Source organism: Acaromyces ingoldii (assembly GCF_003144295.1).
Source record: "Acaromyces ingoldii strain MCA 4198 unplaced genomic scaffold FA10scaffold_6, whole genome shotgun sequence".
Lineage (NCBI taxonomy): Eukaryota > Fungi > Basidiomycota > Exobasidiomycetes > Exobasidiales > Cryptobasidiaceae > Acaromyces > Acaromyces ingoldii.
In genome coordinates this window covers 27,630-53,837 of record NW_020290252.1, presented here as the reverse complement: position 1 = coordinate 53,837, position 26,208 = coordinate 27,630, and the positions used below count along the sequence as shown (strand labels likewise).

The 26,208-nt window shown below is 60.9% G+C and overlaps 12 protein-coding genes and 1 non-coding gene across 13 annotated transcripts; 7 read left to right on the top strand and 6 right to left on the bottom strand.

Moving 5' to 3' along the window:
• Positions 1–8: 8 nt before the first annotated feature.
• FA10DRAFT_281251 (DUF125-domain-containing protein) lies at positions 9–1,058 on the top strand. The gene is made up of 2 exons (XM_025523675.1): positions 9–372; positions 430–1,058. The coding sequence occupies exons 1-2, from the start codon at positions 172–174 to the stop codon at positions 988–990; spliced, it is 762 nt and encodes a 253-aa protein (XP_025374842.1). The 5' UTR covers positions 9–171; the 3' UTR covers positions 991–1,058.
• FA10DRAFT_173802 (hypothetical protein) lies at positions 1,049–3,256 on the bottom strand. Its single transcript, XM_025518244.1, has 3 exons — positions 2,893–3,256; positions 1,326–2,841; positions 1,049–1,247 (listed from the first exon to the last, which is right to left on the bottom strand). Exons 1-3 carry the CDS (start codon positions 3,114–3,116, stop codon positions 1,107–1,109), a joined length of 1,881 nt encoding a protein of 626 aa, XP_025374841.1. The 5' UTR covers positions 3,117–3,256; the 3' UTR covers positions 1,049–1,106.
• Positions 3,257–3,456: 200 nt separating this feature from the next.
• Positions 3,457–5,037, bottom strand: FA10DRAFT_234031 (glycoside hydrolase/deacetylase; the record flags this gene model as incomplete). The annotated part of the gene is made up of 3 exons (XM_025518967.1): positions 3,457–4,160; positions 4,226–4,334; positions 4,393–5,037. The coding sequence occupies 3 exons, from the start codon at positions 5,035–5,037 to the stop codon at positions 3,457–3,459; spliced, it is 1,458 nt and encodes a 485-aa protein (XP_025374840.1).
• Positions 5,038–5,611: 574 nt separating this feature from the next.
• On the top strand, positions 5,612–5,715 carry FA10DRAFT_t43. Its single transcript has one exon. It is a non-coding gene; the product is annotated as a tRNA-Ile (tRNA).
• A 992-nt stretch (positions 5,716–6,707) lies between these two features.
• Positions 6,708–7,527, top strand: FA10DRAFT_268974 (hypothetical protein). The gene has a single exon (XM_025522557.1). The coding sequence runs from the start codon at positions 7,076–7,078 to the stop codon at positions 7,472–7,474; it is 399 nt and encodes a 132-aa protein (XP_025374839.1). The 5' UTR covers positions 6,708–7,075; the 3' UTR covers positions 7,475–7,527.
• Positions 7,498–9,478, bottom strand: FA10DRAFT_268973 (Arginase/deacetylase). Its single transcript, XM_025522556.1, has 7 exons — positions 9,087–9,478; positions 8,648–9,029; positions 8,274–8,577; positions 8,012–8,216; positions 7,827–7,954; positions 7,688–7,763; positions 7,498–7,630 (listed from the first exon to the last, which is right to left on the bottom strand). Exons 1-7 carry the CDS (start codon positions 9,242–9,244, stop codon positions 7,588–7,590), a joined length of 1,296 nt encoding a protein of 431 aa, XP_025374838.1. The 5' UTR covers positions 9,245–9,478; the 3' UTR covers positions 7,498–7,587.
• On the bottom strand, positions 9,123–11,569 carry FA10DRAFT_173683 (amino acid transporter). Its single transcript, XM_025518243.1, has 4 exons — positions 11,207–11,569; positions 11,040–11,097; positions 10,840–10,984; positions 9,123–10,775 (listed from the first exon to the last, which is right to left on the bottom strand). The coding sequence occupies exons 1-4, from the start codon at positions 11,297–11,299 to the stop codon at positions 9,518–9,520; spliced, it is 1,554 nt and encodes a 517-aa protein (XP_025374837.1). The 5' UTR covers positions 11,300–11,569; the 3' UTR covers positions 9,123–9,517.
• Positions 11,570–11,683: 114 nt separating this feature from the next.
• Positions 11,684–14,323, top strand: FA10DRAFT_255181 (hypothetical protein; the record flags this gene model as incomplete). Its single annotated transcript, XM_025519757.1, has 3 exons — positions 11,684–11,817; positions 11,870–13,795; positions 13,851–14,323. 3 exons carry the CDS (start codon positions 11,684–11,686, stop codon positions 13,972–13,974), a joined length of 2,184 nt encoding a protein of 727 aa, XP_025374836.1. The 3' UTR covers positions 13,975–14,323.
• A 591-nt stretch (positions 14,324–14,914) lies between these two features.
• On the top strand, positions 14,915–16,762 carry FA10DRAFT_268970 (hypothetical protein). Its single transcript, XM_025522555.1, has one exon. It carries the CDS (start codon positions 15,010–15,012, stop codon positions 16,282–16,284), a length of 1,275 nt encoding a protein of 424 aa, XP_025374835.1. The 5' UTR covers positions 14,915–15,009; the 3' UTR covers positions 16,285–16,762.
• Positions 16,763–16,938: 176 nt separating this feature from the next.
• FA10DRAFT_268969 (amidohydrolase 3) lies at positions 16,939–18,988 on the top strand. Its single transcript, XM_025522554.1, has one exon. The coding sequence runs from the start codon at positions 16,951–16,953 to the stop codon at positions 18,556–18,558; it is 1,608 nt and encodes a 535-aa protein (XP_025374834.1). The 5' UTR covers positions 16,939–16,950; the 3' UTR covers positions 18,559–18,988.
• Positions 18,842–20,549, top strand: FA10DRAFT_233658 (amino acid transporter; the record flags this gene model as incomplete). The annotated part of the gene is made up of 4 exons (XM_025518958.1): positions 18,842–19,122; positions 19,177–19,456; positions 19,525–19,939; positions 19,999–20,549. 4 exons carry the CDS (start codon positions 18,842–18,844, stop codon positions 20,547–20,549), a joined length of 1,527 nt encoding a protein of 508 aa, XP_025374833.1.
• On the bottom strand, positions 20,404–22,402 carry FA10DRAFT_173556 (hypothetical protein). Its single transcript, XM_025518242.1, has 3 exons — positions 21,734–22,402; positions 21,255–21,587; positions 20,404–21,060 (listed from the first exon to the last, which is right to left on the bottom strand). The coding sequence occupies exons 1-3, from the start codon at positions 22,262–22,264 to the stop codon at positions 20,632–20,634; spliced, it is 1,293 nt and encodes a 430-aa protein (XP_025374832.1). The 5' UTR covers positions 22,265–22,402; the 3' UTR covers positions 20,404–20,631.
• FA10DRAFT_173515 (heme peroxidase) lies at positions 22,403–26,024 on the bottom strand. Its single transcript, XM_025518241.1, has 5 exons — positions 25,723–26,024; positions 25,608–25,632; positions 25,301–25,551; positions 25,074–25,238; positions 22,403–25,018 (listed from the first exon to the last, which is right to left on the bottom strand). The coding sequence occupies exons 1-5, from the start codon at positions 25,924–25,926 to the stop codon at positions 22,541–22,543; spliced, it is 3,123 nt and encodes a 1,040-aa protein (XP_025374831.1). The 5' UTR covers positions 25,927–26,024; the 3' UTR covers positions 22,403–22,540.
• Positions 26,025–26,208: the final 184 nt, after the last annotated feature.

Sequence of the window (26,208 nt, the reverse complement as noted above, 5' to 3'; positions counted from 1 at the left end):
CAATGGAGCCGGGGCCAATGAGCTCGGCCTGATTGCGAACTTTCCCAAAGAGGCAAACCTAAAGACGGAGAGGAAGCCGATGCTAGCTCGCTCTGGTCTAGAAGCCACAGGCTAGAAAGTGGGCCATGGCGGGAGCTTCTCTCTTCACCCCATCGTCTCTCTCACACAAAGATGGACTTTGAGAAAGAGGAGCAGCAACATCTTCAGCAGTGCGAGGACGAGGTTGAGCAACGGGGCTGGGTCAGCTCGGATGTCATTCGCGATGCCATCATTGGGCTCAGCGATGGCCTCACCGTGCCCTTTGCCCTCACGGCCGGCCTCTCTGGCACGGGCAACCCAAGGCTCATTGTCGTTGCAGGCTTCGCGGAGCTGGTGAGTGATTTTCAGAGCAAAGGGGGCAGAAAAACGCTGAGCTGACTGCGACAACAGGCATCGGGTGCAATCTCGATGGGCATTGGAGGCGCCCTGGGCTCCCACGCAGAGATGCAGCACGTCTCGGCGACACGGAAGCGCGTGTTGCAGCGAGCGATGCAGATGACGCCCCGAGCAGCACAACAGGCCATCGGGACGGTGCTCGGCCCCTTTTCCGTCTCGCCGCGCGTTGCAAAGGACCTGGCAAAGGATCTCGACGACGACCGCGAGTCTCTGGGCTTCTTCTTGCTCAAGATGGAGGAGGGCCTCGATGACAAGGCGTCGGAGCAAGAGAGGCGGCGTGTTTGGCAGTCTGGACTCGTCATTGGACTCAGCTACCTCGTCGGCGGACTCATTCCTCTCCTGCCCTATGTCTTCTTTAGCACAGTCAGGCACGGTCTTGCCTGCTCTGTCCTTGTCACCGCCCTGGTCCTCCTCGTGTTTGGTGCCGTCAAGGAGAAGCTCGTGGGAGGCACCGGCGGGTGGCGCGGCCAGCTAGCCTCGGCGCTTTCGACGCTCTTTGTGGGCGCCATCGCCGCTGGCTCCTCCTGCGTCATCGTCAGGGCTCTGGAAGGGTAGTTGTTTCCTCGTTCACACTTGTATTTCTAGCACTGTTCAGTCATCGATGGGCTCTTATTTAGACTGATTGGATCTTTGCACGCTACATTTTGATGAAGGACATTGCTAATCTACGTCTACGGCTTCTCTCCTGGCATCGCCTCTCTCGCCTTACGTTTGGAAGGCCTACCACGTCCGCGAGGCTCAACAGGCCTCTTGCCCTCGCGCGGAGAGCGCGGTCGACTGGATATGCTGTTAGTTGGCGGGGGGACCCTGGGCTTTTCTCCGGGCTTAAGACAATCGAGGCCGCTAGAAACGTTGCAAGGGTCCGGGAGCGACCTGAGCTCACTTCTCACCATTTTAGGATACTGGGCAACGTATTTGTCCAGTACGGATCGGCATTGCTCGTACAGATGGGCTCCCCAGGGAGAAATTCCCTCTTGCATGTCGATTTCCTTTTGCTTGTCGACTCCCTTTTCTTTGTCGACTCTCAATCGCTTGTCGGCGATCGCGCGTCCAATGGTCTCCCGAGCCAGCACGAGTCGAGCGCTGTCTTTGAGCTCAGACTTAGCGCACTCGGGGCATACACTCCTTGCGAGAGTCTCGATGTCTGAATCAGATGCGTTGGTCTTGGTCTCTGAGTCGGATGTCCTGGTCTCTGAGTCGATTCCCTTTTGATTGTCGACTCCCTTTGGCTTGTCGACTCCCTTTCGCTTGTCGATTCCCAGGCGCTTGTCGATTCCCAGACGCTTGTCGGAGATCACGCGTCCAAGGGTCTCCCGAGCCAGCACCAGTCGAGCGCTGTCTTCGAACTCAGAGCTAGCGCACTCGGGGCATACACTCCTAGCGCACTCGGGACATACACCCCTTGCGAGGGTCGCGATGTCTGAATCAGATGCGTTGGTCTTGGTCTCCGAGTCGGATGTCCTGGTCCCCGACTCAGATGCCCAGGTCCCCGACTCAGATGCACCGGTCTCAGAGTCGGAGACACTGTCTAGCTTTTGGAGTGGCCCATGTCCCAGCGCTTTGCGAGAAACGTCTCCCAACTTCCACACGTCTGCCTCCACCTCACTTCTTGACAGATGCTTCTTCTTGCTCTCTCTAAGCACCTCGGTGGCGGAGTTGTGGAGAGACTGCGCTCGATTCGCAGCATTCATGTCAGGTGGTGGACGGTCGTTCCCCTTGCTGGAGCTGTACACTAAGCGGCGCCTAAATGGATTCGGACTTTGCCACGCTTTCATGCGTTCTGTCAGACTAGACTTGATGTTCGTGAGAGTCGTTACTTCATAGTGTTCCAAATTGCCCCCTCTGACGATGTCAGACAGTCGTTCCATCAGAATTGTGGCTTCACTTTCGGTCGCAACCTTGCTGATTGCCGTCGCGATCGCTTCACCACTGCACCATTGCGACAGCTTCACTGTGATTAATTCCTGATTTGGGATGCGCGCGAGGCTAGCCTGGTTGTCTTCGCTCTGTCCGTCCCGAGTCCACCTTCCCCTATTGAAGATCTCGAGAAGCTGCTGCTTGGCCTCGAGGTAGTGTTGCCCCAGTGCTCCGACTTCGCTATTGTCGTTGAGGAGAGTGAGAGACTGACGCGCCTCGCTTTCGGTACCCACTAGCGCCACAAAGGATCTGCTGGAGAGGCACCTGATTAGGTCGACCATGACGACCGGCTGGACTCGGATTCCTTCTGATGTATCATCGCTCGAGCATTCTGCGTCCCGGCTGGCTCCATCGCTTGAATGGTGGGTATTGGCACGTTTGCAATGCCTTTCCCCCGCATGCGAATCCGTTTTGGGCTGGTGCGCACCATTGCTAAGCCGAGAAGTCAGGCCTCCAGGGTCGACTAGGCCACCGCGCAGAGAGTCTTGACTGTATGCTCAAGGTCAGTCACCGTCTTCTCATATAGGAGGACGGACAGACCTCAAGGCGAAGACGACGAGCGCCGGCAGAAGAAAGATGAGAAAGAAGGATCGATGGGCCTGCATCGCTGTGGAAGATGGGGAGGGAGAAAGGGGGGCCACTTCAAAGACTCTTCTTTTATGGGCCTGCTGCGTGTCACCGATTTCTGGCACCCTCTCTGGCTGAGAGGGTATCGGCCTTAGCTCGGTGATTCTGCTGAACGTGCCTGAATTCTTGCACCACATCTCTTCATCGAGTAAGGCCCCCGTGAACTGCCCATCGCTGTGCCAGATTGCCTGTCTGCAGATATGAGCGAGAAGCGTGGATATACCGGACTACTCTCGTCTGTTTACTGCTGCCTCCTTTTTAATCGCTCGGCAGTGTGCTTGTAGCCCCGAGCACAACTTCAAACGTCACTGCCAAATGAATCGCAGATATTATTTGCAGGCTGGCCCGGGGCGCTTGTCCGTAGAGATACGAGGCGCGGGCACAGCATCAGCCTCTGTGACGTATGACAAAGTCTCAAGTCTCGAGGCTTGTCGACAAAGAGGGCAGGGACATTAATTATTAAGGGCATTGAAGATATCAGCAGAGCGCAGCGCCGACAAGGGCCGCTACAAAGACAAAAAGGCCAGGCACGAGCGTTACGGCGGCGCCCGACGACTTGGACGAGCTGCCAGCCTGCTGCGACGAGATGACAGTCGCCGCAGCGGCACCCGCTGTGTTTACAGGCGTGGCGCCGGGCGCCGTCGGGGCAGAAAAGGCCGACGTGGCAGCAGAAGAGCTGCCACCGGCGGCCGCCGCCGTGCCAACAGAGCCAGCAGCAGAGGACGAGGCCGCATAGGTCAGCGGGGTGATGGTATAGCTCGTCGAACCAATCGCGATGCTGCTCTGTCCGCTGGGGCTCGGGTCGATCTTTCCGCCGACGTAGTCTTCAAAGTCGGGAAAGGTGTAGTCCTCGTAGTAGGGCTTGGTGATGTTGAGGCAGGTGTTGACAGGGACGATGCTCTTAAAGTTCTTTTTGATGTTGGGGTATTCTGCGATGGCTAAGCTCATGACCGCGTCCTCAAGCTCGTGCTGCAGGACGATGATGCCGCCCGTAGCAGCGGCAGGCGACGAGCCCACCGCCTCGATGCTTTGGTAGTTGGCCTGGATCGATGCCGTGGGCTGCGCGCCGTACGGCTGAATGTTGTAGTCGTTGGTGTCGTGCGACCACATGATGGTGCGCAGGCCCAAGCCCTGGGCGATGCCGCGGATCCGGTCGTCGACATCGCCGTACGGCGGTCGCCCTGGATGCTCACGGGCACGGTCAGCGTGGCAAAGGCTCTGACTTGTTCGGCTCGGTTCTACGCACAGCAGGTGGGCGTGATGCCCATGACGTATTTGATGGCCTTGATGGTGTACCACAGTTCAGCAAACGCTTGGTCAGTCGTCAAGCTGGTCATGTACTTGTGCGACCACGTCTGAATGGAAGTCGAGTCAGTCGCTGCAGTCATCTTCCTACGCCAACAAGGCACTCACATGGGCGCATACGTGATGGCCGTCGGTGATGGCGCGCTGGGCCTGGAGCGGCCAGTTGACGACGTTGGAGCCAATGAACATGAGTGACACCTTTTGGTTCTGCTGCTTCCAAAAGTCGTAGAGCGCATTCTGTGTGCAGTTGGGGCCATCGTCGACCGAATAGCCCCACGTCTCTGGCTCAGGGCATGTCTCGACGTCGGCAATGAGATTTGGGTGCTTGGGCGTCGTGCAGCCCTTGTCTGTCCACCAGCAGTCGGGATCACCGGGAATGTCGTAGGTGCCCGCCAGGCCTGCCCCGGCCCATGCCTGCTCGTTCTGCGCCCCACGCACTCCAATCGACGTTGGAATGACGCCCGAGGCGTTGATCCCCTGCATGTACTGCAGCGCCTCGTTGTCGCCTGCCAGGATCTCGGCCGGGGTGACCGTCCAGGGCTGCGGAAACAGCTTGAGGAAGTTGGCGTCGATGCCGGGAACGGAATAGGCGGTGCATTCCTGCGTCGGGTTCGTCAGCTGCGACTCCGAGGCCACGGTGCCGCCCTGGCGCTTGGCCAGGAGGTGTGACTCTGTGCAACCGTGGCGCGGTCGGCCAATGTGGGCAGAGGCGCCTGCAACGAGGGCCAGGGCGCTCAAGAGGACTGCACGCATCGTTTCAAGGCAGGAGAATGGATTGCAAGAGGAAGCTGTGAAGACAGGGGTCCGGGACTATAAAAGCCCATGCCAGTTGCACGAGCGAGGGCGAGACGCAGAAAAGTGAGCTGAGTTCATTTCCGAGCGGGGACGAACACTTCTATGCAGGCACTAGGAAGCGGAACTCCCTCGACCGGCGGCAGCAATATGAAAGATAACGGGTCTGGACTATGTCGCGTGCTTGAACTACATGTCGGCTCTTCGGCACGCTTCCGCCCTACGGAACCTCAATCCGGCAACGTGGCAAGCTTCTCCGATCTTCAATCGAGAACTCTGACAACAGTTCATGCACCACACTACTGCGCTTTTGCGCGAGAGGAGAGGAGTGATCGGGTTTTGGGTGGCTCCCATGTGCAAGAGGCTAGATTCTTGTCGCCGCAACGGAACTTTTGCGGGTGTCGAGAAGAGAAAGTGATGTCGAGGGACATGGCTCGACGCTACGACGCTGTGCTAGAAATGTCCCACCACGGAACCTTCGGGGACAGCTTTGCGTGGAATATAGTTGATAAAACATTGTACACTTATAACAAGGGCTCGTATGGCACAATCGGTCAGCGCGTGAATCTAATACAGTACAGGATCTTGTATGTATTCGATTAGAGTTCAAGGTTCCAGGTTCGAGCCCTGGTATGAGCACCTTCCTTTTTTTCTTCAACTTTTGGTCATGGCTGTACTGAAAATACTGTTGTGGCTCGTTAGCCCATGAATTTTCTTCACTGTAGGTCTTAGTCTGAGCAGGAAAAACGTTTCACGTGGGCTTGGTTAGGGTTAGCTAGCACGTGGCTCGAACAGTCGAGTTTGTTTGCACTACGCTCGATTCCGGGGAGACTCCGGCTCGTCCTTGCTGAGGTGAGCTGCATTTGCCTTCTAGGACAGTGAACAGCTTGACATTGCTTCTTTTCTTAATGTCTAAAGCATGTCACACGAGGCCTTGTCATGATGACTATATCTAAGTATGTTATCAATAGGTGCTTCTGAACACATCTCATGCCAACAGTCAACTGAACATGCGTCAAGACGCAGAACGTGCCCAGCCCTGGCAGAGTACGGTGACTCATAATACACGACATCTAGAAAATTGGAGCGTCCCTGGGTCTCGGAACAAGCGATATGGCCAGCTCGTCGGCAGTTCTGGAGACTGCTTTGAGAACCGAAGCCGTCAAAAGGACAAATTTGTCGAGCTGTTCGGGGGCACGGAAAATGTTAGCTGGGAGGCCACGTGGTTTCTTCTGGCAGGTGAAGCGGACGCACTCTTGCTGATGATGCATGCCCGTAGGCGCACAATGCGACGTTGCTAAGCGAGCTGCATGGCGTTGGTTGCGACCGCATAAGAGGTATGCGGCGGCGGTGGCAGCCGGCTGTGCTTGGTTGCTGCTCCCTCTTCACTGCTCAGAGAGTCGGTGACGGCGGAACCCAGCGACCGGCGGCGCCTGCATTGCTCCAGGAACCACGCCCAAGGTTCGACGCCCACCCCAGCTGGCGGGGAATAAGAAGAAAACCAAGCAGGTCTACGTCACGCGGCAAATTTAGATTTAGAATTATGGAGCAGCTGCGTTTCTATTCCGACCGACGCGCACATTGGCCAGAGGGCGGTAGATTCAAAATGGAAACGACGCCCATCGGGCCTTGATTCAATCATGCGTTCCTGAGACCCTCTCTGCTAATTCGCCGTGACGTGGGCGTGGACCTGACAGTGGAAGGCATCCAGTCCGTACAGTGACTATCAACGCCATCGCAGGAACGGCGCTGAGGCTGCAGAGTGCGCGCTGATGCGATGCGTGCATGCTTGAGTGATCAAGCGATGCTCCCCCGCCAGAGAAGGGACCGCACAGCAGAGACGCAGAGACAGTCCATGGCTCGCTTCAGGGCCCGCAAAGATATATAAAGAGGGGGGTCTGGAGGGTGGATAGGCCTCTCCTCATCCAGCTCAACAAGCAACCCAAGCCTTCTTTCCAACCAACCACTCCAACCAGCTACTCTCTCGCACACTTTCAATATGAAGTTCGCTGCTGCTGCCCTCATCGCCGCCCTCGCCGGCACCCAGGCCGTGAGCGCCATCAACGTGTGGGCCACCTTCTGCGCCAACGCCGAGGGCACCGACAACTGCTCGACCGACTTCCAGGTGTCGAACCCGGGCTGCTTCAGCGTCAGCCCCGACAGCGCCAAGTACGTCAAGTTCCACGCCGACGGCGGCTTCCAGGACCCCTTTGCGGGCAAGACGTACTCGCTCATCGTCTCGCCCCAGGGCGGCTGCAACTGCCAGTCGAACAAGCAGGTCTTCCCTCCGGACCAGGTCGGCACAAAGGGCCCCAACGTCATCCAGCTCAACGACGGCGTCGCCTCGCAGCCCTCGTACCGCTTCATCAGCGGCGGCGGCGACGACAACAACTGCTAGGCTTCTTTCACTAAATCTTCCACTACTCTCAAAGCATCCTCTACTATTTCATGAAATCTAATCATTCATCCCTTTTTAGAAATAAGTCTGAGTTGCAGCTCGCCTTGTCTTGCCTACAGCGGCCCGCGCTTGACCATGAGACCCAGGATCTCGAAGCTGCGTGTGTGGGTCAGAAAGACAAAGCCATCTCCAGAGCAGAGTACCAACACTCACACAAGGTCCGCAGCGACCATCTGCGTCAGTGCCGCCTGGTTGTCGTAGGCGGGGGCCACCTCGACGACGTCGGCGCCTGCTAGAATGTCAGCCCATCAAGAGCAGGAGCGGGTCAGCAGGAGCACGGAGGGACACTCACCAATGATGTCGAGCCCGTCGAGGCCACGGAGGATCTTGCGCAGCTCGCGGCTGGTCCAGCCGCCCGTCTCGGGGGTGCCCGTGGCGGGCGCAGCCGAGGGATCGAGGACGTCAATGTCGATGGAGAGGCTGTCTTGGAGTGTAAGCACGTGCCTCCAAAGCAGAAGGGGGCGTTAGACCACCCACTAGACGGGATTGCCCTCGACGGCCTTGCGGATGTTCTTGACGATGCCCTTGATGCCAATGTCGTCGATGACGTGGGCCTCCTGGAGCGAGAAGCCGCACTGCTTGTCCGTGTCGTAGTCGGTGGGATGCGCGAGGCGGGTGCGGATGCCTGCATGCGTCGAGCTGCCGTTGCGGATCAGGCCCTCGTTGGCGGCGTGCCAAAAGACTGTGTGGGAGTTCGTCTTAGCTCACTCGCTCTATTACGAAAGACGGGGAAACATACAAGTGCCGTGGTTGATCGTCGAGGCCTTGGACGCCTCGTCGCCGCCGTAGAAGCCCGGGTCCCACGAGTCGAGGTGCGAGTCAAAGTGGATCACCGACACGGGCCCGTAGACGGTCTCGAGGGAGCGGAGCACGGGCAGCACCAGCGTGTGGTCGCCGCCGAGGGTGATGAGCTTGGGGTGCGACCGGCCCGTCTTGGCGTACCGCGGCTTCTTGCCCTCCTTGGCCGGCGTCTTGACGGGCCGCTGGAGGAGCGACGTGTAGCCGCGCTGCATCTGCTTGACGGCCAGGTTGTTGTCAAAGGCCTGACCCAAAGTATCGTATCGGGTCAGCTAGCTAGAAGCACACAACCAGACAGAAATCAGTCCCACGCACAGTCACGGGAATGTCGCCGCAGTCGAGAATCTTTTGGCCACTCTCGTAGATGTTGACGCCGAGGGGCACGTTGTAGCCGCGGAACTTGGACATGCGCTTGCTGTTGTGGCGGATCCCGCTGGGCCCAAAGCGCGCCCCCGGCCGGAAGCTGACGGCCGTGTCAAAGGGCATGCCCACGACGGCAATGTCAAACGAGTCGCCGGGCGCCACCTCTTCGCTGCCCTCGGGCAGCTGGCCGGCAATCGGCGAGAGGCAGGCGCCAAAGGGCAGGTGGGCAAACGTGCCGAGGCCCGAGAAGATGCTGTCGCCCGCCGGCGTGTCGAGGTTGATGCTCGCGTCGCTCAGCACGTCTGGCTCGACGAGCGGAAAGGGGTTGATGCCGCTGGGCCGGCGTGTCAGCTCGATGTCCTTGCAGTCCTTTGCCCAGCACTCCACTCACTCGTCCGACGGGTTCCGGTACACGCCGTGGACGTCGCGCATGTGGTCATGGCTGCTGTGGTCGTGGCCCAAGATCTTCTGCGCGGCATCGAGCGTGGCCAGTGTGCCAGTCAGCAGGGAGACGGCCGCTGTTGCTGCGGTGAGGATGGGCGCGCGCATGGTTGCCTGAGTCCAGGCTGGGTCGTGCGACTCGAGAAGATTTATCAAGGTTCTCGACGCGCTTATCTCGCCTTTATCGCGGCGCTTAACTGAGCGACGCTTAGCGACGCCAGACGCGCCGCTTGCCGACCTTGGCTGGGGGGGAACCACCGGCCTGACCCCGGCTTGGAGGGGTACTCAGCACTAGAGAAAGAGTGGGGTACTGAACTCGGCAGTTCAAAGAGCAAGAGTGGGACAGGAATGGAATCAACATTGCAATGCAGAGCCAGGGAGCTATTCAAAGTCGTCGCCAAGCTTGGCACGGACCTCTTCGGGGACGCGGCCGTTTGTGCGCGCATAGGCATACCAGTTGATTGCCGTGAGCACGAGGACGCCGGCGACGACGGCAATCGTGTAGTTGAAGCTCGCCGCATCGGTGACGGGCAGCGACGTGGGGAAGCAGAGAAAGGTCGAGATGACGGCAATGTAGGCCAGTGCACCGGCATTGATGATGCGGCCGGCCCAGGGACCGAGGTTGTAGCGCGTCTTGCCATAGAGGCTGAGCGAGTGCAGCACGGGCCGCTGCATGAGCACGAGGGCAATCGTGGGAATGTACGACGTCTGAAGAAGAATAACCGACGAGCTGAGAATCGCGCTCAGCGCATCGTCGGAGCCAAAGATGAGCAGGCCCAGCGCCGCCATCCAGGCCGTGGTAAAGACAATCGACCAGACGGGCACCTCGAGCTTGGGGTGCGTCCGGCCCAGGTAGCTGGCCATGGGCAGCTGGCCATCGACGGCCAGCGACTGGACCATGCGCGAGCAGGCCGTCATGAGGGCGGGCGTGTTGAAGAGAAAGGTGCTGAGGGCGAGGACGCAGAGCGCGGTGCCCCCCGCTGCGTTGCCCACGCCCTGGATGAAGGCCGTGAGGATGGCGGCGGGGCCGGCGTCAATGACGGCCAGCGGGTCCGTCATTGTGGCTGCCACGGCGACGAGGACGACAAAGGCATGGAGCGCGCCGAGGACGCACGAGTAGACCATGGCCTTTGGGCAGTTGATGTGTGCATCCTCGATCTCGTTGATGAGGTGTGCGGCACCGTCGACGCCCGCCAGGGCATACTGCGTCTGGAGCAGGCCGAGGATCCAGGCAACGCCGTCGGGCCAGCCAGTCTGGTTGATGTGCCAGCCAAAGACGAAGCTGGCGGGCTGGAGGCGGTGCTGGGAGCCCGCGCAGGCGAGGAGCGTGACAAAGATGGTGATTGCCGACGCATCCGAGCTCCACATCGAGAGCCGGTTCATGGCGTCAAAGATGCGCACGCCAAAGATGTTGATCAGCGTGCCGTAGACGGTGAAGGCGAGGTACATGAGAAAGAGGTGGTAGGGCTGCTGCTCAAACGTCGGGTGGAAGGCGGGGATGATGTTGAGGGTCAGCGTCGAGGCAAAGTAGGGCGCCGACGCCGTCAGGGTGACCCAGCCTGCGGTGCCGAGCCAGCCGACGAGGTGGGAGAGGGGCCGGCGCACGCGGCGTGGGGCCAGGATGTAGGTCCAGTGGTATCTGTGTTGGAGTACGATATGTGAGCCAAGGTCATGCTGGTACAGAGTAGGATCGAGCAACGCACTGGCCGCCGCTGAAGGGGAGCACATGGCACACCTCGCCAAGCGACATGGCGATGAGCAGCGCACCGGCACCGCCGACAAAGGTGCCAAAGAGCATCACCGTGTTGCCGCCCGCGGGCAGCGACGTGTAGATGGCCTCGGTGGCCGCTGTGGTGGAGGAAGTGTCAGTCAGGATCTGGAGTCATGCTAGAGAACAACGCACAGTTCCAGGTGTTGAGGATCGACAGGCTGACACCGATGAGGGAGAGGGTGGAAAAGTGCTTGAGCACCTTGGGCGCCGGCAGCGGCGGGCCCTGCTCGAGCTGGGAGCCATCCGAGGCGGTGGTGACGATGCCCTTGTGGTAGTCAATCGTCTCCATGAGCTGTTGCTGCTGGTGGTGGCGCCCAGCCAGGGCGTCCTTTACGTCGTTGTCCTTTGACGTCGACGGCATGATGGTGGGCCTTGTCGCAGCCGCTTCGCATGCCTCTATGCCGCCGTCGTACGACGCGGATAGGCAGCGTCGATAAGGGTGGGGTTGTCCGACATGCTTCGCAGTGTGGCGCTTGTCCGAAGGTTCGAAGCGCGCTGCGGGTCTAGGCGCTAGAGATAGGCTCTCCTCGATAAGCGACGAGTGACGCTTGGCCGGGCGATTAGATAGCCCCGCCAAACGCGTCGTCGCTAAGAAGATAGCGCCAGGCGCCGCTCAAAGCTTCCATGCTCCTGGAAGATCTGAGCGGGGTAGACAGAATGGACAGGCAGCCCTTTTATACCAGACGAGGTCAACAACCCTGAACCCTCGTCGTTCGGCCCCCCCTTCCCCTGGACCCAAACAGAGACATTCTCCCCTTCCACGCCAAGAATTAATTATGGCGCCCACTGCTGCTAGCCCTCTGCCCACGCCCGCCGCAACGGTGGGCTGCTGCGCCAAAACCAAGCAGGCGGCCCTCACCAAGCCGCAGCAGCAGCACTGGCATCCCCTTGATCCACTTGACGCGCAAGAGTGAGTAGCACTCGCCGCAGCAAAGGCGCACGCTGACTCTCTTTGGCAACAGACTCAGAGACCTGCACCGGATCGTGCATGCATACGTGGCCGAGGAAACAAGCATCAAGGCATTCAAGTACGTCTCTTCCTACCTCGTCAACCCGCCCAAGGAGGCAGTGCTGGCTGCACTGGGGCTGCCGCTGCCCCGGACAGCCCTCAACACCGACATCGAAGCGTCGAAGCGGCTCCTGGCGCGGCGCCGGGCTGAGTGCCAGATTGTCGATGTCATCGCCGGGCGTGCCTACGAAATCATCGTCGATGTGGCCCCGGGCAAAGTCGTCGAGGCGAGGCTGCTCAAGGAGGGCCTCCAGCCCTCGCTGCACCCCGACGAGGTCGGCCAGGCCGAGGATGCGCTCCGGTCGGACCCGCGCGTCGTCGAGCTGGCCCGGCAGGTGGGCATCGAGCCCGAGCATCTCTATGCCGACGGCTGGTCCATTGGCTACGACGACCGCTTCGAGGCTGGGCGGCGCGTGCAGCAGGCCCTCGTGTATGCGCGCAAGAGCGAGCACGAGAACCTGTATGCACACCCAATGGACTTTTCCGTCGTGCTCGACATGAACACCAACGAGGTCCTCTCCATTGACTTTGGCCGCTTCCGGACCGCAGACGACGACTACATCGACGGGCAACCCCCCGCTGGCCCGACGCCAGATCCCCAGGAGGGTCTGCGGCTGAGCGGGCGTGCACGGATGGCGCCGCCGATGCGGTCCTACGACTACCTGCCCGAGCTCATGGCCAAGGATGCGGCCATGGCCAAGCCGAGGACGGACCTGAAGCCGCTGTACGTGGTGCAGCCCGAGGGCGTGAGCTACACGCTGCGGGGCAATGAGATCTCGTGGCAAAAGTGGAACTTTCACATTGGCTTCCACCCGCGCGACGGCCTCGTCATCTCGACGGTCACCTACAACGACGGCGGCGAGGTGCGCCCGCTGTTCTACCGCCTCTCGGTGGCCGAGATGGTGGTGCCGTACGCAGACACGTGCTTCCCCCACCCGCGCAAGTTTGCCTTTGACGTGGGCGAGTACGGCATGGGGACGCAGGCCAACAGCCTCAAGATTGGCTGCGACTGCCTCGGCACCATCTCCTACCTCGACGGCTCCTTTGTGGGCCTCGACGGGCAGCCAATCACCATCGAGCAGTGCATCTGCATCCACGAGGAGGACGCCGGCCTGGCCTTCAAGCACACCGACTACCGGCCCAATGGGCGGGTGCACTCGGCCCGGAATCGGCGGCTGGTGATCCAGATGCTGTGCACGATTGCCAACTACGAGTACATCTTCAACTACAACTTCTACACCGACGGCAACGTCGAGCTCCAGGTCCGGCTCACGGGCATCCTCAACCTGTCGCTCAAGGCGCCCGGTTCGGCCGAGGCGAACCCGTACGGCGTCGAGGTGGCGCCCCAGGTGACGGCGCAGCTCCACCAGCACATCTTCTCCCTGCGTGTGGACCCCATGATTGACGGCCACGAGAACACGGTGGTGCAGTCCGAGATTGAGCCCACGGGCGCGGCCACGGGCACATCGTTCAACTACCTCGGCAACGGCTTCCGGCAGCGCAGGCGCGCCCTCACGGCCGCAGGCGGCTACGGCTGGGATCCCAGCCGGCACCAGACGTACTCGATTGTGAACGCGAACCGGACGCACTACGCCTCGGGCCTGCCCGTCTCGTACCGCATCCACACGCGCGACTACGAGACGCTGGCGACGGCGCACGACTCGATTGTGAGCAAGCGGGCCCGGTTTGCGACAAAGGCCCTCTGGGTCACGCGGCACGACGAGGCGCAGCTGTGGCCCGCGGGCAAGTACGTGGCCCAGCAGCGCGACACGGCCGACGACTGCATCTCCGAGTGGGTCAAGGAGCGGCAAAAGACCGACGACGAGGACGTGGTGGTGTGGGTCACCTTTGGCATCACCCACGTGCCCCGGCCCGAGGAGTGAGTAGGACTTGCTGCGTCGATTGTGACTGCGCGCGCTGACTCCAGATTCCAGCTTCCCCATCATGCCCGTCGAGCACCTCTCCGTCTGGCTCAAGCCGGCCAACTTCTTTGACTGGAACCCGGCGCAGGACCTGCCGCAGATTGCCGACTCGTACTCGCGCCGCGTCGAGGCGTGACTGTATTCTACTCCCAAACTCAATTGTGTGCTCTTAATGTCAGTCCGTGTCAGTATCGGCTTCCGTCTCGGCACTTCAAGCTCCAATTATGGCTTGTAAGACTCGTGGTCGAGCCTGGCTCAGAGACTGAGCTTTGAGATATACTCGACGAAGATGGCAGTCGGCACCTGCAGCATCTTGCCTGAGGGCGACGTGATCTCGATGGTGGTCACGCAGCTCTATCTGGACGCGGGGTAGAGCGTGCGGGCGCTTGTCGTCTAATCCTAAGCGCCAGGCGCGCGGGTAGTCGCTCGCTCGAGAGATAAGTGCGGGGCCAAGATAAGCTAGCCCCACCCAGTCAGGTCCCAAGGTCCCAAGGTCCCACATGAGACTTACTACTAGGAACACAACAATAAATTCATGGAAGAACGAAATTCGCTCATTCAATTTAGATAAGAGTAGGAAAATAGTCTAGCCATTCTAAACAACAGTGGGGAGACGAGTGACTCAGGGGAGCAAAGTAGGCCCGAGGAAAGGCCCCAGAAAGGCCCCAGGTGATTGGCTTGGATTGGATTGGATTGGATTGGCAACCCGCTGCCCATCCATCGTCCAAACACCCCCTGCCCACGCCCGCCGCAGCGACGAGGACTCGTCGAGAAGACCGAGATGGACTCGGGGCAAGGCAAACGGCGCAGAATCGACCACAAGCGCTCCAAGCAGGGCTGTCTGACGTGCCGGACGAGGCGGAAAAAGTGCGCAGAGGACTTCCAGCGCTGGCCCGATGGCTCGTGGGCCTGCAGCGCCTGCAACCTTCGCGGCCAAATTTGCCGCCTGCCCTCGCGCACGGCTGCGGCCGCCCTGCGCCGCCCCTCGCACCCGCCATCGCCGCTGTCGGCAGCCCTTGTGCCCACGCCGAGCCCGCCGCTGATGCCGGCGGTGGAGGAGCCAGCGCCAAGCCGGACCCAGCGCGACGACATTGCCTCGATACCGCTGCCGAGCCTGCCGCCCGTCGTGGGGCCGCCTCCTCCCTCGACGACGACGACGACAGGCGCAGCAATGAATCCCAGCCTGGACATCTTTGGGCGCAACTCCTGGCTGGACAGCTTCTTTGACGAGTTCATGGAGCTGACGGGGCCCACGATGCAGCAGTGCCATGGCAACAGCAGTGGAGGAGGAGGAGGAGGAGGTGGAAGCAGCAGCAGCACGAGGACACACGCCTTTGATGCCGCGACAATGACGACGACGGGCGCCTCGCCCAGCCAGTCGAGCGACGCCAGGCCCTCGCCGCAGAGCCAGACGAGCGTGCGGCCGTGGTCGGACTCGGTGATTGACCGCACGGTGCGCTCCGACGACCTCGACGAGCTGCTGGTGCGCTGGAGCCCCATCTACGAGACGTATCTCTGCGCCATCTTTGACACGTCCAAGCCTGCGGGCGATGCGCCCCTGATGGACCGGCTGATGGATGTGACGCGGACCGACAACACGTGCAAGGCGTCGATGGTCGCCTGCTGCCTGGCCTACCGCGATGTGATTGAGCGGGAGCTGCAGTGCGCGCGGCCGCCGTCGCGCTTTGTGCGCTACATGCTCCATGGCAGTGGCAGCGACGGCGGCGGCAAAGGAGTCGGAGGAGGCAGCAGAGCAAGGACCAAGGGCGGCGACTCGTGCCAGCGGTGCTCGTGCCACTCGTCGTGGACAGAAGAAAGGCCGACGCACCTGGCCTCGAGCGCATCGCACTTTGCCCATGCCTGGCTCCGCTTCGCCCACGACGGCTTTGAGCGCACCAAGGCGGGCATGCCCATTGCCACCAAGCTGCTCACGCTCCTCAACATCCGCTACGCCTCGGTGTGCCTCCTCGGCGCCCGCGATTCTTTCGCCCTCGCGCCCGATATTCACGCCGCCCTGACCGAGGTCGAGGTGGACATCGACTACCTGTACGACACGTACAAGTGCGGCACCACGCTCTCCTTTATGGTCCAGGCGCTGGCCTTTGCCAATGCCATGGACGCAGCCACGATCCGGGGCGCGCGCTCGGCCATCCGCGACCACGCGCCAGCGTCGGGCTCGACGGTGCTCAGCCGCGACAGCGCCGTGAACCCGCTGGCAGACTACTGCTACGTGACGATGCTCTCGGTGGGCTTGCTCGAGTGCATCAAGCGCATCTCCGACCTCGCTGCCGACATTGACGAGGGCCGGGTCCTGCTCAAGGCCGACGTCGATGCCCGCAGCGAGCGCATCCAGGATCTCATCATGGTGTGTTTCCTCTTCTCTCGAAAGCTGAAGGATATCAAAGCTGACGAAACCAAACCGACTCCCACAGACCAGCGACATTGACCTGCCGCGCGACATGTGCGACGTCGCAGCGCGCGTCCGCGCCTTTTCGCTCCACGAAATGTGGCGCCAGGCCGTGCTCCTCCAGCTGTACCAGGACGTGCACCGGCTGGGGCCCGTGGCGAGCAAGGTGCAGCTGGCCCTCTCGCAGATCATCCGCCTCTCGGAGCTGCTGCCGGCGACGGAGCGCGATGACCAGGCGCCTCAGATTGACGTGTGGGACATGAGCATGGTCTGGTTCCTCGCCTGCACCGTCGCCATCACCGAGGAGCAGCGTGCCGTGTGCCTGAGCCAGCTCGAGTCGCTTGGATCCGAGTGAGTTGTCTTTTTGACAAGCCAGGAATTCATGAACTGACCTCTCCTCAGACGCGCCGTCCTCGACAATGTCCACGCCGTCAAGGTTATCTGGCGCGTCATGGACGAGACGGGCCGCGCCGTCGACTGGCGAGAGGTCCTCGTCGAGCACGGCCTGACGATCTGCTACACATTCTGAGATCTCCTTTGTATCCTTATCTGCCCTCGCGTAACAATTGTAACTGTACCTCTTCTCTCTGACTGCGCTTAGCCGTCGCCTAGCTCGTCGCATTGGCCGACGCGTCAATTGGCCTCTTGGCGGCTCCGATAAAGTTTAAATGAGGGCTCAATTCCCAGTTTGTGCTGGGCCCCAACATGGTTTTGACTACTTTTACCAACGGACGCTTCTTTGTGGATAGCCCACAGGGCGGCATCTTTCTGTCGTCCCTTTCGGTGCGCGACGGCAAGATTGTCGATGGACCCCTGCAGGGCGCACACGAGGTGGACCTGGGCGGCCGGCTGGCGCTGCCGGCCTTTGTCGACGCCCACTGCCACCTGCTCCCGCTCGGCGAGTCGCTCGACAAGGTCGATCTGACCGGCTGCACCTCGCTGGCGCACATCCTGCAGCGCCTCGAGGCACACAACCAAACGCACCCCGATGCGGTGCGGATCCTGGCCAAGAACTGGATCCAGGGCATGACGGAGCCACGCGAAATCGACCGCGCGTCGCTCGACACGCTCGACAAGCCCGTTTACATCGAGTCGTACGACCTCCACTCGTCGCTGCTCAACTCGGCCGCCCTCGCCGAGCTTGCGATTGACGCCGACGGTAGGACGCCCGACCCGCCCGGCGGCAAGATCGTCCGAGACGCCGACGGGCGGGCGACAGGGTGGATGCAGGAGCTGGCCCATCTCAACGTGGTGGCCGGCTTCCTGCAGAAGCAGACGACTACGGAAGAGAAGCGGCGTGCCATCGAAAACGCCTTTGCGGCCCTCCTGGGCGCGGGCTACACGGCCGTGGGGGATCTGCTGATGGAGGAAGACGCATTTGCCATCCTGACGTCGCTGGAGCAGGAGCAGGGCCGACTGCCGGTGCGCGTCAGGGCCTACTGGCACGTCGAGCCCAAGCCGGACCTCGCCGAGTCACTGAAGGCCATTGACCGGGCAAAGGAGCTGCAGGAGAGGCGCAAGGGCAGCGAGTACCTGCAAGTCGTGGGCATCAAGCTCGTCTCCGACGGCGTCATTGACTCGTGCACCGCCTCGCTCCTTGCGCCCTACCGCGACGGGAGCAATGCGGAACCCATCTGGCCCCTCGACCGCCTCACGGCTGCCGTGCAGAGAGCCGACGAGCTGGGCCTGCAGTGTGCTATCCACGCCATCGGCGACCTGTCGGTGCACAATGCCGTCGAGGCGCTGGCGTCGCTGGGCCGCGAGCGCATCGTCGCACGCAGGCACCGCATCGAGCACCTCGAGCTGAGCACCGCTGCCGACGTCCAAAAGCTCGGCTCGCTCGGCATCACCACGTCTGTCCAGCCCGTGCACGCCGACCCTGCGCTGCTGGACAACTGGTACAACCAGCTTGGGGGGCCCCATGCAGACCGGTGCTGCAACCGTGCATTCGCCTACAGAGACTTTCTCGAGGCTGGCGCACCCATTGCCATCGGCACCGACGCCCCCACAGCGCCCTTCCCTCCTCTGCCCAATCTGCACATTGCCACGACGCGCCGATCTGCGCGCGATCCCCAGCTCGACACACGCACGACACCCCAATTTGCACTGCCTCTTGTGGCAGCGGTCGCGGCCGCCACACAGGGCGCGGCCCGTGCATGTCACGTGGAGCATCTCCAGGGATCCTTTGCCGCGGGCTGCTCAGCAGACTTTAACGTCGTAGACATTGATCTCTTCTCGCCCGAGAACGAGGGCAAGCAGATGCTGCTCAAGGCCAAAGTGGCTCAGACTTTTGTGCAAGGCAAGCCTGTATAGTAGTGAAGAAGCAGCGTTTAAAACTTTATCCCTTATCTGGCGTCTGTTTATCTAGCGACGCGCGCGTAGAAACAAACGACAGGCGCAAGAGTAGGCGAGCGATAGCGCGAAGGTCTGGTCTGAACGAGGTGGTACGCTAGATAAAGAGGACCCTCCGTCCATGGCGATGGACCGACGGCGGGCCTCACGACCAACCAGCACAGATACGAGACGAGCAGAGGACACACTAGAAGACAGAATAGACAGACCACACCACATCATGTCGTCGACAAAGGAAGACGCCATGGCAAAGAGGGACGAAAAGGAAGAGGGGGCAGAGGTGTCGCTCGAGGAGCTCAACAATGGGGCCACGCAGCCCAAGCACTTTTCGACGATGGCGCTCCTGGGCCTCAGCTATGCCATTCTCAACACCTGGGGTGCCAGCTCGGGCTCGATCTACATTGGTCTGGGATCCGGCGGACCCGTGTCGGTCGTGTGGGGCACCGTCGTGGGCACCCTGGGTGCGCTCGCCATCGCCTGCAGCCTGGCGGAAATGTGTCAGGTGATCCCAACCAAGGGTGCTCAGTATGTACTCCTCTACCCACGAGACATAAGACAGTAGCGCTTACATAGACACAGGTACCACTGGTGCTTCTCGCTGGCCGACGGACGGCGCAGCCAGCGCTTTCTGAGCTACATGAGCGGCTGGATGGGCACGGCTGGCTGGCTCGCGCTGACGTCGACGGCGCCCTTTCTCACCGCCCAGTCCATCCAGATCAACATCCAGCTGTTCCACCCCACCTTCCAGCCGGGTCCCTGGTTCCAGTTTGTGCTGTACATGGCCCTGTCCGTCTATGCAGCGCTGATCAATGCGTTTGGCGTCCGGCTGATGAACTCGCTCAACACGGCGGCTCTTTTCGTGTGTATTCGCACCCTTTTCCACGCTGATGATCTCGCTGCTGACCGGCTCTTCTCCCTCCCCCGAAGTGGTCCATCATTGGCGCGGTGACGGTGACAGTGACGCTGCTCGCCTGCTCGGGCGCCCACGGCACCTTGAGAGACGGCCGCTGGATCTTTACCACATTCATCAACCAGACGGGCTGGCCCGACGGCGTGGCTTGGATCATGGGCCTTCTCCAGACGCAGTACTCGCTCGTGGGTGCCGACGGGGCGGCGCACATCGTCGACGAGATTGCAAACCCGCGCCGGAACGCGCCGCTGGCCATGGTCTTTTCCTGCCTCATTGGCGGTTCCTCGGCCCTCGTCGTTTGCATCGCCTTTCTGGCCGGGACGACGGATGCCACGGCTGTTGTCGAGGGCCTCGGCGGTGGCTACCTCGTCGCCATCATGCAGAGCCTGGGCAGCTTGGTCGGGACCACTTTTATCGATTTCATCTATCTTGGTGAGGGCTCTCCCTTCCCTGGCTCTTTCGCACCGAACTCACATATCATGAGCCTCCAGCCAACCAACTCTTTACGACGCCCGCGCTCGTCATCACCTGCTCGCGCATGGTCCAGTCGTTTGCCACCGACGGCTGCCTGCCATTCGCCGCACACCTGGGCGGCGTCTCGGCGCGCTTCGAGACACCGCTGTGGGCCGTCGCCTTCAACCTCGGCTGGCTCACCGTCTTTGGGCTGATGATGTTTGGCTCGCCCATTGCCATCACGGCCGTCCAGAGCGCGTCCGTCGTCATGCTGCAGATGTCCTACATTCCCTCGATTGCCCTCATGCTCCTCCACCGCCGCGACTGGTTCTCCCGCCTGGGCTGCGCGCAGACGCCGCTGGGCCAGCGCTGGGGCCCTCTCGTCAACGTCATCGCGCTCCTCTACATTGCCGTCACCACCGTCTTTTTCCTCTTTCCCGCCGTGTACCCCGTCACGATGGGCTCCGAGATGAACTACGCCGTCGTCGTCCTCGTCGCCTCGGTCCTTCTCGCGCTCGCCAACTGGTTCCTCATTGCCCGCACGCGCTTCACCGAGCCTCGCGACATTGCCGACGTCACAGGCAGGTGATTTGTATTCGAATGTACTTGTAGTCTAAGAATGAATAGGTTTCCGATAGTTGTCGATAAGAAATGCGAAAAAAAAGGAAGCTCTACTGATCGAGAGCCTCCTTCGCGTCGATGATCTCCTTGATCTTCGGCGTCGGTTGGGTCCGAACGCGCAGAGGACTGTGCAAGTAGGTCGTACCGTCGTGCACAATGATGAGATCGTAATAGCGATAGACTCCCTCTTTCGAGAGAGTCGAGACCGCATTTGCACGCTTGCGGAGGCGAACTTTGACCATTTCGCCGGCGCTGGGCGGGTTGGTCTCGTCTGCGTGAAAGGTGAAGCCGAACTTCTGCTTACCCTTCTCCTGCGCGTTGCCCCAAGAGATCTGGTATCCAGCGGCTGCCGTTTTGCACAGCCGCACCATCACGCCGTCACCGAACAGGTCGTCGAACTTCTGAGCGTTCGAAGCCACTGCTCTAGCTTTGTTGAAGCTCGACGAAGCTGCTGCGTCGCTCGCCTTCTTCTCGGGTGACTTGGAAAGGAAGACATTTTCAGCACCGCGACATTGGAAGAGGCAAATTTTGACAAGAGAAATTAAATCTGAAAGCCTCTCCTGTCAGATGGGCGACGCGCGCCAAGATTGTGTGCTGCCTGCAGCCACTAAGGAGAGCTAGACCAAGAGAAAAAGCACTGCAAATCTCCGGCTAATTGGAAACATCCACTCACCCTGTCGCGATTGTGCATCTCGATGCTCGTGAGGCCGTGGCGCTGCATTGACGACGAGGCGCTTGCGCGACCTGCCATAGCCTGATGCTCTCGTTCGAACTCAGGTCCCTTCGCTTTCCGCGCGGCAAGCGAATTCTGGCCTCCTCGAATAGTCTGGTCGTGGTCAAAAAAGTCCTGATCCAGACCGTACGAGTTGTTGAGGCGAGCGACGGAGCCAGCCGAAGAGAAGTCGACTCCATTGCCAACAGCGATAGTCATCTTGGCATTGAACTGCTCCTTGCTGTAGCAGTTCGTGATGCCATTATTGACGGTCTCTGCTAGCTTGACCTCGTACTGTAGAATAGGACGGCTGTCAGTCTGCTTGCTTCTTCTCTCTGCAATCTGAATTTTGCCTCGGGTGTCCCTTGAGAATATTCATTCCTGCACCAATCGGACCTCCTTCTTGCCGTGCCACATTTGTGACTATAAAGACCACTCACTTCGCAAAGGGAGGCGTCGTCGGCAAAAACGGTCGTAACAACGAACATATGCTCGTTATGAGCGACACCGTCGTGGTCCAAGGCCCAGCCCTGAGGTCCATAGTGCCCGTACTTGACGCCGGCCCACTTCATATAGTAGGACTCGCGCCTATAGTCACCCATGCGCCTTTGAAGACCCTTGGCTCCATATGCGCAGCCGTTGTACCGACCTACGACTACACCGTCCCTGATGATCAGATCCAGGTACGTGCCTTGCTGAACGTAGGTGACGGGGTGCCTGAGCGAATTGAGCTCTGCGACAGTGACTGTCTGGCCCTTGGCCAGCTTAAGCATGACTGCCCAACTGTTGTCGGGCGTCGATGCAGCATGTAAAGCTGCAAGTCTCTCGATCTTGACGTCCGAATCGAGGTACGTCAAGCCTTCGACCCAATTGCCGGCCGGCTTTTCAGCCATATGATCCCGAAAAGCCTTGTAGGCACGCAGGATGATCTCGTACTTCTCCGAATTTGAGGAGGACGACGAAGTAGCCATTGTCGAGAAGGTGAGTGAGGGTGGTTCTGAAGAAGCCAGAGGAACAGACAGAGGTGCTCCAGCTGACTGCGCCTCTTTTTCGTACCTTGTCCCCTCAAGCAAAATTAATTCTAGTCCCAGAGAGCAAGATTTATTTTGGGCTCTTTACGCGCATTCCTCTGGTGCATCTCCACTTCGACACCGCATAGTAGTAGTGTATATCAATGCCATTGCAAGGAGTCGACACTATTTTGCATTGCATTGACAGTCCGGTGCTGACGCCAAGTGAACTGCGAATCACTCGTCGTACTCGATCATGAGCGTGCTCGGCACGGGGCCCTCGCGCGAGTTGGTGTCGAGGTAGAGGTGGATGCGCGCGGCATCGTGGACGTGGCCCAGATCCTCGTGCATCTTGATGAAGCGGCCGGGCATGCCGGGCGCGCGGCGGACATTCTTGAGCTTGAACACCTCGCGCAGCATCGCAACGATGCTCGGCGCCACGAGCCGGGCGCCAAAGCAGAGGTGCAGGCCAGAGCCCATGAGGATGTAGCTCTTCCTGTCGCGCTTGGGGTCGAGCCGCAGCGGGTCGGGGAACTGGGCCGGGTCGAGGTGGGCCTTGCTGGTGGCCAGGATGACCTGCTCGCCCTCCTTGATGTCGACGGTGCGGCCGCCGTCGCCGTCGGGCACCGTCACGTCGCGGGCGGCCATGCGTGGCAGGCCAGGCACGACGCCGGCGACACGCATGCCCTCCCAGACCCACATTTCGAGCTCCTCCTCGGCGTCGGCGTCGTCGTCGTCGCGCGCCGCCAGCTCGACGATGCGGTCCTTTGCGTACTCGTAGCCAGGGGTGAGAAAGAGGTCGAGGAGCAAGCCGGCCTGCTGCGTCTGGTTGCCCGCAATGGGAATCATGGTGCCCAGGAGCGCACCCACGGCCTTGTCCGTCGGCACCTTTTTCTTGATCAGCGTGTGGTACAGGTGGTCGGCCTGCTCGCTGACCTCGTAGGCGGTGCCCTTGGCAAAGATGTCGTGCACCTTTTCGCGCACGCCCGAGTTGATGGCCATGCGCGCGGCCAGGATCTTGCGCATCAGCGGGCCAAACTGCTCGGCGGCCTGGCGCAGGACCCAGGCGGCGTGGGGGATAATGTCAAAGGACGAGTAGATGAAGAGGGCCGTGAGGAGCGCATGCAGCTCAAAGGGCGAGAGGAGGCCGTGGGGTGTGGTGGCCGTCTTGAGCGGGATCGCGTACTTGTCGGCGACCCAGAGGACGGGGACCTTGTTGAAGACGTCGCGGACGACGTTGAGCTGGTGGCGGCGCTTGTCCTTGGCGCGGTCAAACGAGAGCGAGCTCTGCTGGATGGCGGCGGCAGTGTGCTTGCGGAAAAAGTCGCGGACGTGGGCCTCGAAGCCCGGCTCGAAAAAGGCCTCGTGCATGGTGCTCTTCATGGGGTCGTGGCGCGCGTGGTCGTCGTAGCCGAGAAAGAAGCCGGCGCGCGCCGTGAGCGGCTGCAGGTTGCGGTCGTAAAAGACGCGGAAGGTGTCGCGGTCGTGAAAGGCAGCCTTGCAGGCGCTAAACGAGTGGATGCCGTGGAGCTTGAGCGTGGGCGCCGGCCGGTCCGTTTCGTACTTGTCCAGCACCTTGTTCTTGGAGAGAATGTGGCGGACCGACTTGGGCGTGTAGAACGGCAGCAGGCTGTAGCTGCTGTAGCCGCGGCCCCACGCGTAGGGCAGGCCGCGGAAGAGGAGGTGGGCAAAGAAGCCACCGTAGGCGCCGGGCACAGGCACCAGCTGCGAGAGGCCCCAGTTGGTGAGCGTCGACGAGTTGAGGTCGTAGGTGAGGAACCGGTCGCCGCGCACGAGGGCCACCGCGTCGTCGAGGATGCCGCGGCCGATGGTGTGGCCGGGCATGACGCCGCTGCCGGGCATGTTGGGCTTGGCCTCCTCGGCCAGCAGGCCCGGGTACAGCTCGAGCTGGTCCACGTGGCCATAGAGCTTCTCGGCGGCGGCGGCGACGTCCTTGTCGGGGTTCCACTCTTCAAACGAGTCAAACGGCTTGAGGTTGAGGTACTTGCGAAACTCGTTCATCGTGCACACGTTGAACACGTTGCGGGCCTGCAGCTGACCGAGCACATCAATGACCTTCATGCAGCTGGGCGTGCCGCGGGCGCCAAAGGCGTGCGCAGGCTCCTCGATGCAGTTCTTGATCAGCTCGCCGAGCTGCTCGCTGTTGAAGTGGCCATCGTCGCCGCGCTTGAGCCCGCCAAACGTCCACTGGCTCGGCGGGATGGCGTCCAGGGTGGCCTTGTGCTTCTTGGCCATGGCCATAAACTGCGGCGCCGTGACGTCGTCGGGGTCAATGTCGGGGTACTCTGCCTTGATGGTGTCCTGCATCCACTTTTCGTCGGCTGCGCTCAGGGCAGCGTGCCAGTGGTAGAGGACGTTGAACTCGCAGCTGACGACGTTGCCCGTGCCGCGCTCGAGGCGGCTGCCACCGAGCTCCTTGATCTCGGCGCCCAGCTCGAGATGCCAGTCCGTGTTGGCCCGGACGGTGTTGAGGATGGCGCTGACATAGTCGGTCAGGACGACTTTTGCGAAAAAGGCAACGTTGATGTTGCGCGCCAGCTGGAAGATGTCGTTGTCCTGCCACTTTTGCTCCGTGTCGCTCAGTCCCACCCAAGGCTTGTACTTGCCCTGCTCGTTGATGCTCGACAGCCGCTCGGCGATGTGGTTGTGGTGGCGCGAAAAGAGCATCAGGACGGCGACGACACCGGGCGGCATCTGCAGGGCTGTGTGAGCTGGTCCTTCCCTCTCGCTTACTGACACGACGACCCACCATCATGATGCGGTCAGACGCAATCGTGTCTGGGTGGATGCGGCCGTTTTCAAATGTCCGCACCCGGTTCTGCTCTTCCTGATTGTTGCCGTAGAGTGTCGACAAGTCGACGTAGCTCGACGTCTGGTTGATCCAGGGCCTGCCGTGCTCGGATTGGAAGCATTCCTGTGGACGGACCTCGATGGGTAAGGCAGCTGTGGACGGTTTATCATTCATCACACACTCACATGGATGACCACCGTGGCAAAGCTGAAAAAGAGGCGGTTAAGGCCAGACTGGTGCTCGGTGAATGACCTCCGTCGCAGCAGCTGGTCAAACACGAGCTCTGGGTCGGGCAGGAAGGGGCTCTTGGGCGTCATTGGCGGGACCGTCCGCGAGTAGGGTGAGCCTGCCTTGCCCATGTCCGGGTTCCAAGGCACATTGCCGCTCCCGTCGGCCGAGCGATAGATGGCCTGGGGGCCCACAGTCGTCCCGGGTGCTGTGTGTACTTGAGTCAGCTGTCTTTATCTCCGTTCTGCTCGAACAGGCACTCACGATGAGGCAGATCCTTCCACAGCATCTGCAGTGTTCATTCTGTCTGGTGAGCATTCTGCCAAGTGTGCTCTTCACGCAGGCAACGCAAGCAAAGCAAGCAACGCAAGCAACGCACCCCGATGAAGCCGTTGCTGATCGCATGAGAAAGGCCCGAGTTGGACGGAAGACTCTGCAGCATCGAGACGCCGTGCTCGAGCAGCAGGTCCCGGTCGTTGAGGGGCTCGCCCGCTGAGAGATCCTTGAGCGCATGGGCGAGCATCAGCGCGTCCTTGCCCCGGAGGTGGGTGAGGTCGTGGAGGATGCTCGTGTCCTTGACCATTTCGGTCCCGCGTGCCTCGTCATCGGTGCGGCCATCGGGCGCGCTCGCAGGCTTGCGCTTGATGGTGCCTACAAGCTAAGAGGAGGCAAGCGTGTCAGGAAGTGCTTACGATGCTCGTCGCTGCCCTGCCCACCTTTGAGAAGTTGCTCGGCATCGTCTCGAGTGTCACGCTGGGGTGTAATTGTGGGAAGCGAGGCTCAGACGACGGAGGACAGGCAACTGAAAAGCTCCCGTGCTGACAATTGCACCGCGCATGATCGGCAGCCGACAGGGATATACCAC

Excerpts from the sequence above, each read along its gene's own strand:
- FA10DRAFT_281251 (XM_025523675.1), top strand. The coding sequence starts at position 172 with ATGGACTTTGAGAAAGAGGAGCAGCAACATCTTCAGCAGTGCGAGGAC. Across the intron at positions 373-429 it reads TTGCAGGCTTCGCGGAGCTG|GCATCGGGTGCAATCTCGAT; the intron begins GTGAGTGATTTT and ends CTGCGACAACAG.
- FA10DRAFT_268969 (XM_025522554.1), top strand. The coding sequence starts at position 16,951 with ATGGTTTTGACTACTTTTACCAACGGACGCTTCTTTGTGGATAGCCCA.
- FA10DRAFT_173556 (XM_025518242.1), bottom strand. The coding sequence starts at position 22,264 with ATGGCTACTTCGTCGTCCTCCTCAAATTCGGAGAAGTACGAGATCATC. Across the intron at positions 21,588-21,733 it reads ACGACGCCTCCCTTTGCGAA|TACGAGGTCAAGCTAGCAGA; the intron begins GTGAGTGGTCTT and ends CCTATTCTACAG. Across the intron at positions 21,061-21,254 it reads AGATGCACAATCGCGACAGG|TCACCCGAGAAGAAGGCGAG; the intron begins GTGAGTGGATGT and ends TTCCTTTCCAAG.
- FA10DRAFT_268974 (XM_025522557.1), top strand. The coding sequence starts at position 7,076 with ATGAAGTTCGCTGCTGCTGCCCTCATCGCCGCCCTCGCCGGCACCCAG.
- FA10DRAFT_173515 (XM_025518241.1), bottom strand. The coding sequence starts at position 25,926 with ATGGTCAAGGACACGAGCATCCTCCACGACCTCACCCACCTCCGGGGC. Across the intron at positions 25,239-25,300 it reads TTGCCACGGTGGTCATCCAT|GAATGCTTCCAATCCGAGCA; the intron begins GTGAGTGTGTGA and ends GTCCGTCCACAG. Across the intron at positions 25,019-25,073 it reads CGTCTGACCGCATCATGATG|ATGCCGCCCGGTGTCGTCGC; the intron begins GTGGGTCGTCGT and ends ACAGCCCTGCAG.
- FA10DRAFT_268970 (XM_025522555.1), top strand. The coding sequence starts at position 15,010 with ATGAATCCCAGCCTGGACATCTTTGGGCGCAACTCCTGGCTGGACAGC.
- FA10DRAFT_173802 (XM_025518244.1), bottom strand. The coding sequence starts at position 3,116 with ATGTGGTGCAAGAATTCAGGCACGTTCAGCAGAATCACCGAGCTAAGG. Across the intron at positions 2,842-2,892 it reads CTCGTCGTCTTCGCCTTGAG|TCAAGACTCTCTGCGCGGTG; the intron begins GTCTGTCCGTCC and ends TTGAGCATACAG. Across the intron at positions 1,248-1,325 it reads TTGCCCAGTATCCTAAAATG|CCCAGGGTCCCCCCGCCAAC; the intron begins GTGAGAAGTGAG and ends CCCGGAGAAAAG.
- FA10DRAFT_268973 (XM_025522556.1), bottom strand. The coding sequence starts at position 9,244 with ATGCGCGCGCCCATCCTCACCGCAGCAACAGCGGCCGTCTCCCTGCTG. Across the intron at positions 8,578-8,647 it reads GCGGCGACATTCCCGTGACT|GCCTTTGACAACAACCTGGC; the intron begins GTGCGTGGGACT and ends ACTTTGGGTCAG. Across the intron at positions 7,631-7,687 it reads ATGGTCGCTGCGGACCTTGT|CTTCGAGATCCTGGGTCTCA; the intron begins GTGAGTGTTGGT and ends CCACACACGCAG.
- FA10DRAFT_173683 (XM_025518243.1), bottom strand. The coding sequence starts at position 11,299 with ATGCGAAGCGGCTGCGACAAGGCCCACCATCATGCCGTCGACGTCAAA. Across the intron at positions 11,098-11,206 it reads GCTGGGCGCCACCACCAGCA|CACTTTTCCACCCTCTCCCT; the intron begins GCAACAGCTCAT and ends AAGGTGCTCAAG. Across the intron at positions 10,985-11,039 it reads GATCCTCAACACCTGGAACT|CGGCCACCGAGGCCATCTAC; the intron begins GTGCGTTGTTCT and ends CCTCCACCACAG.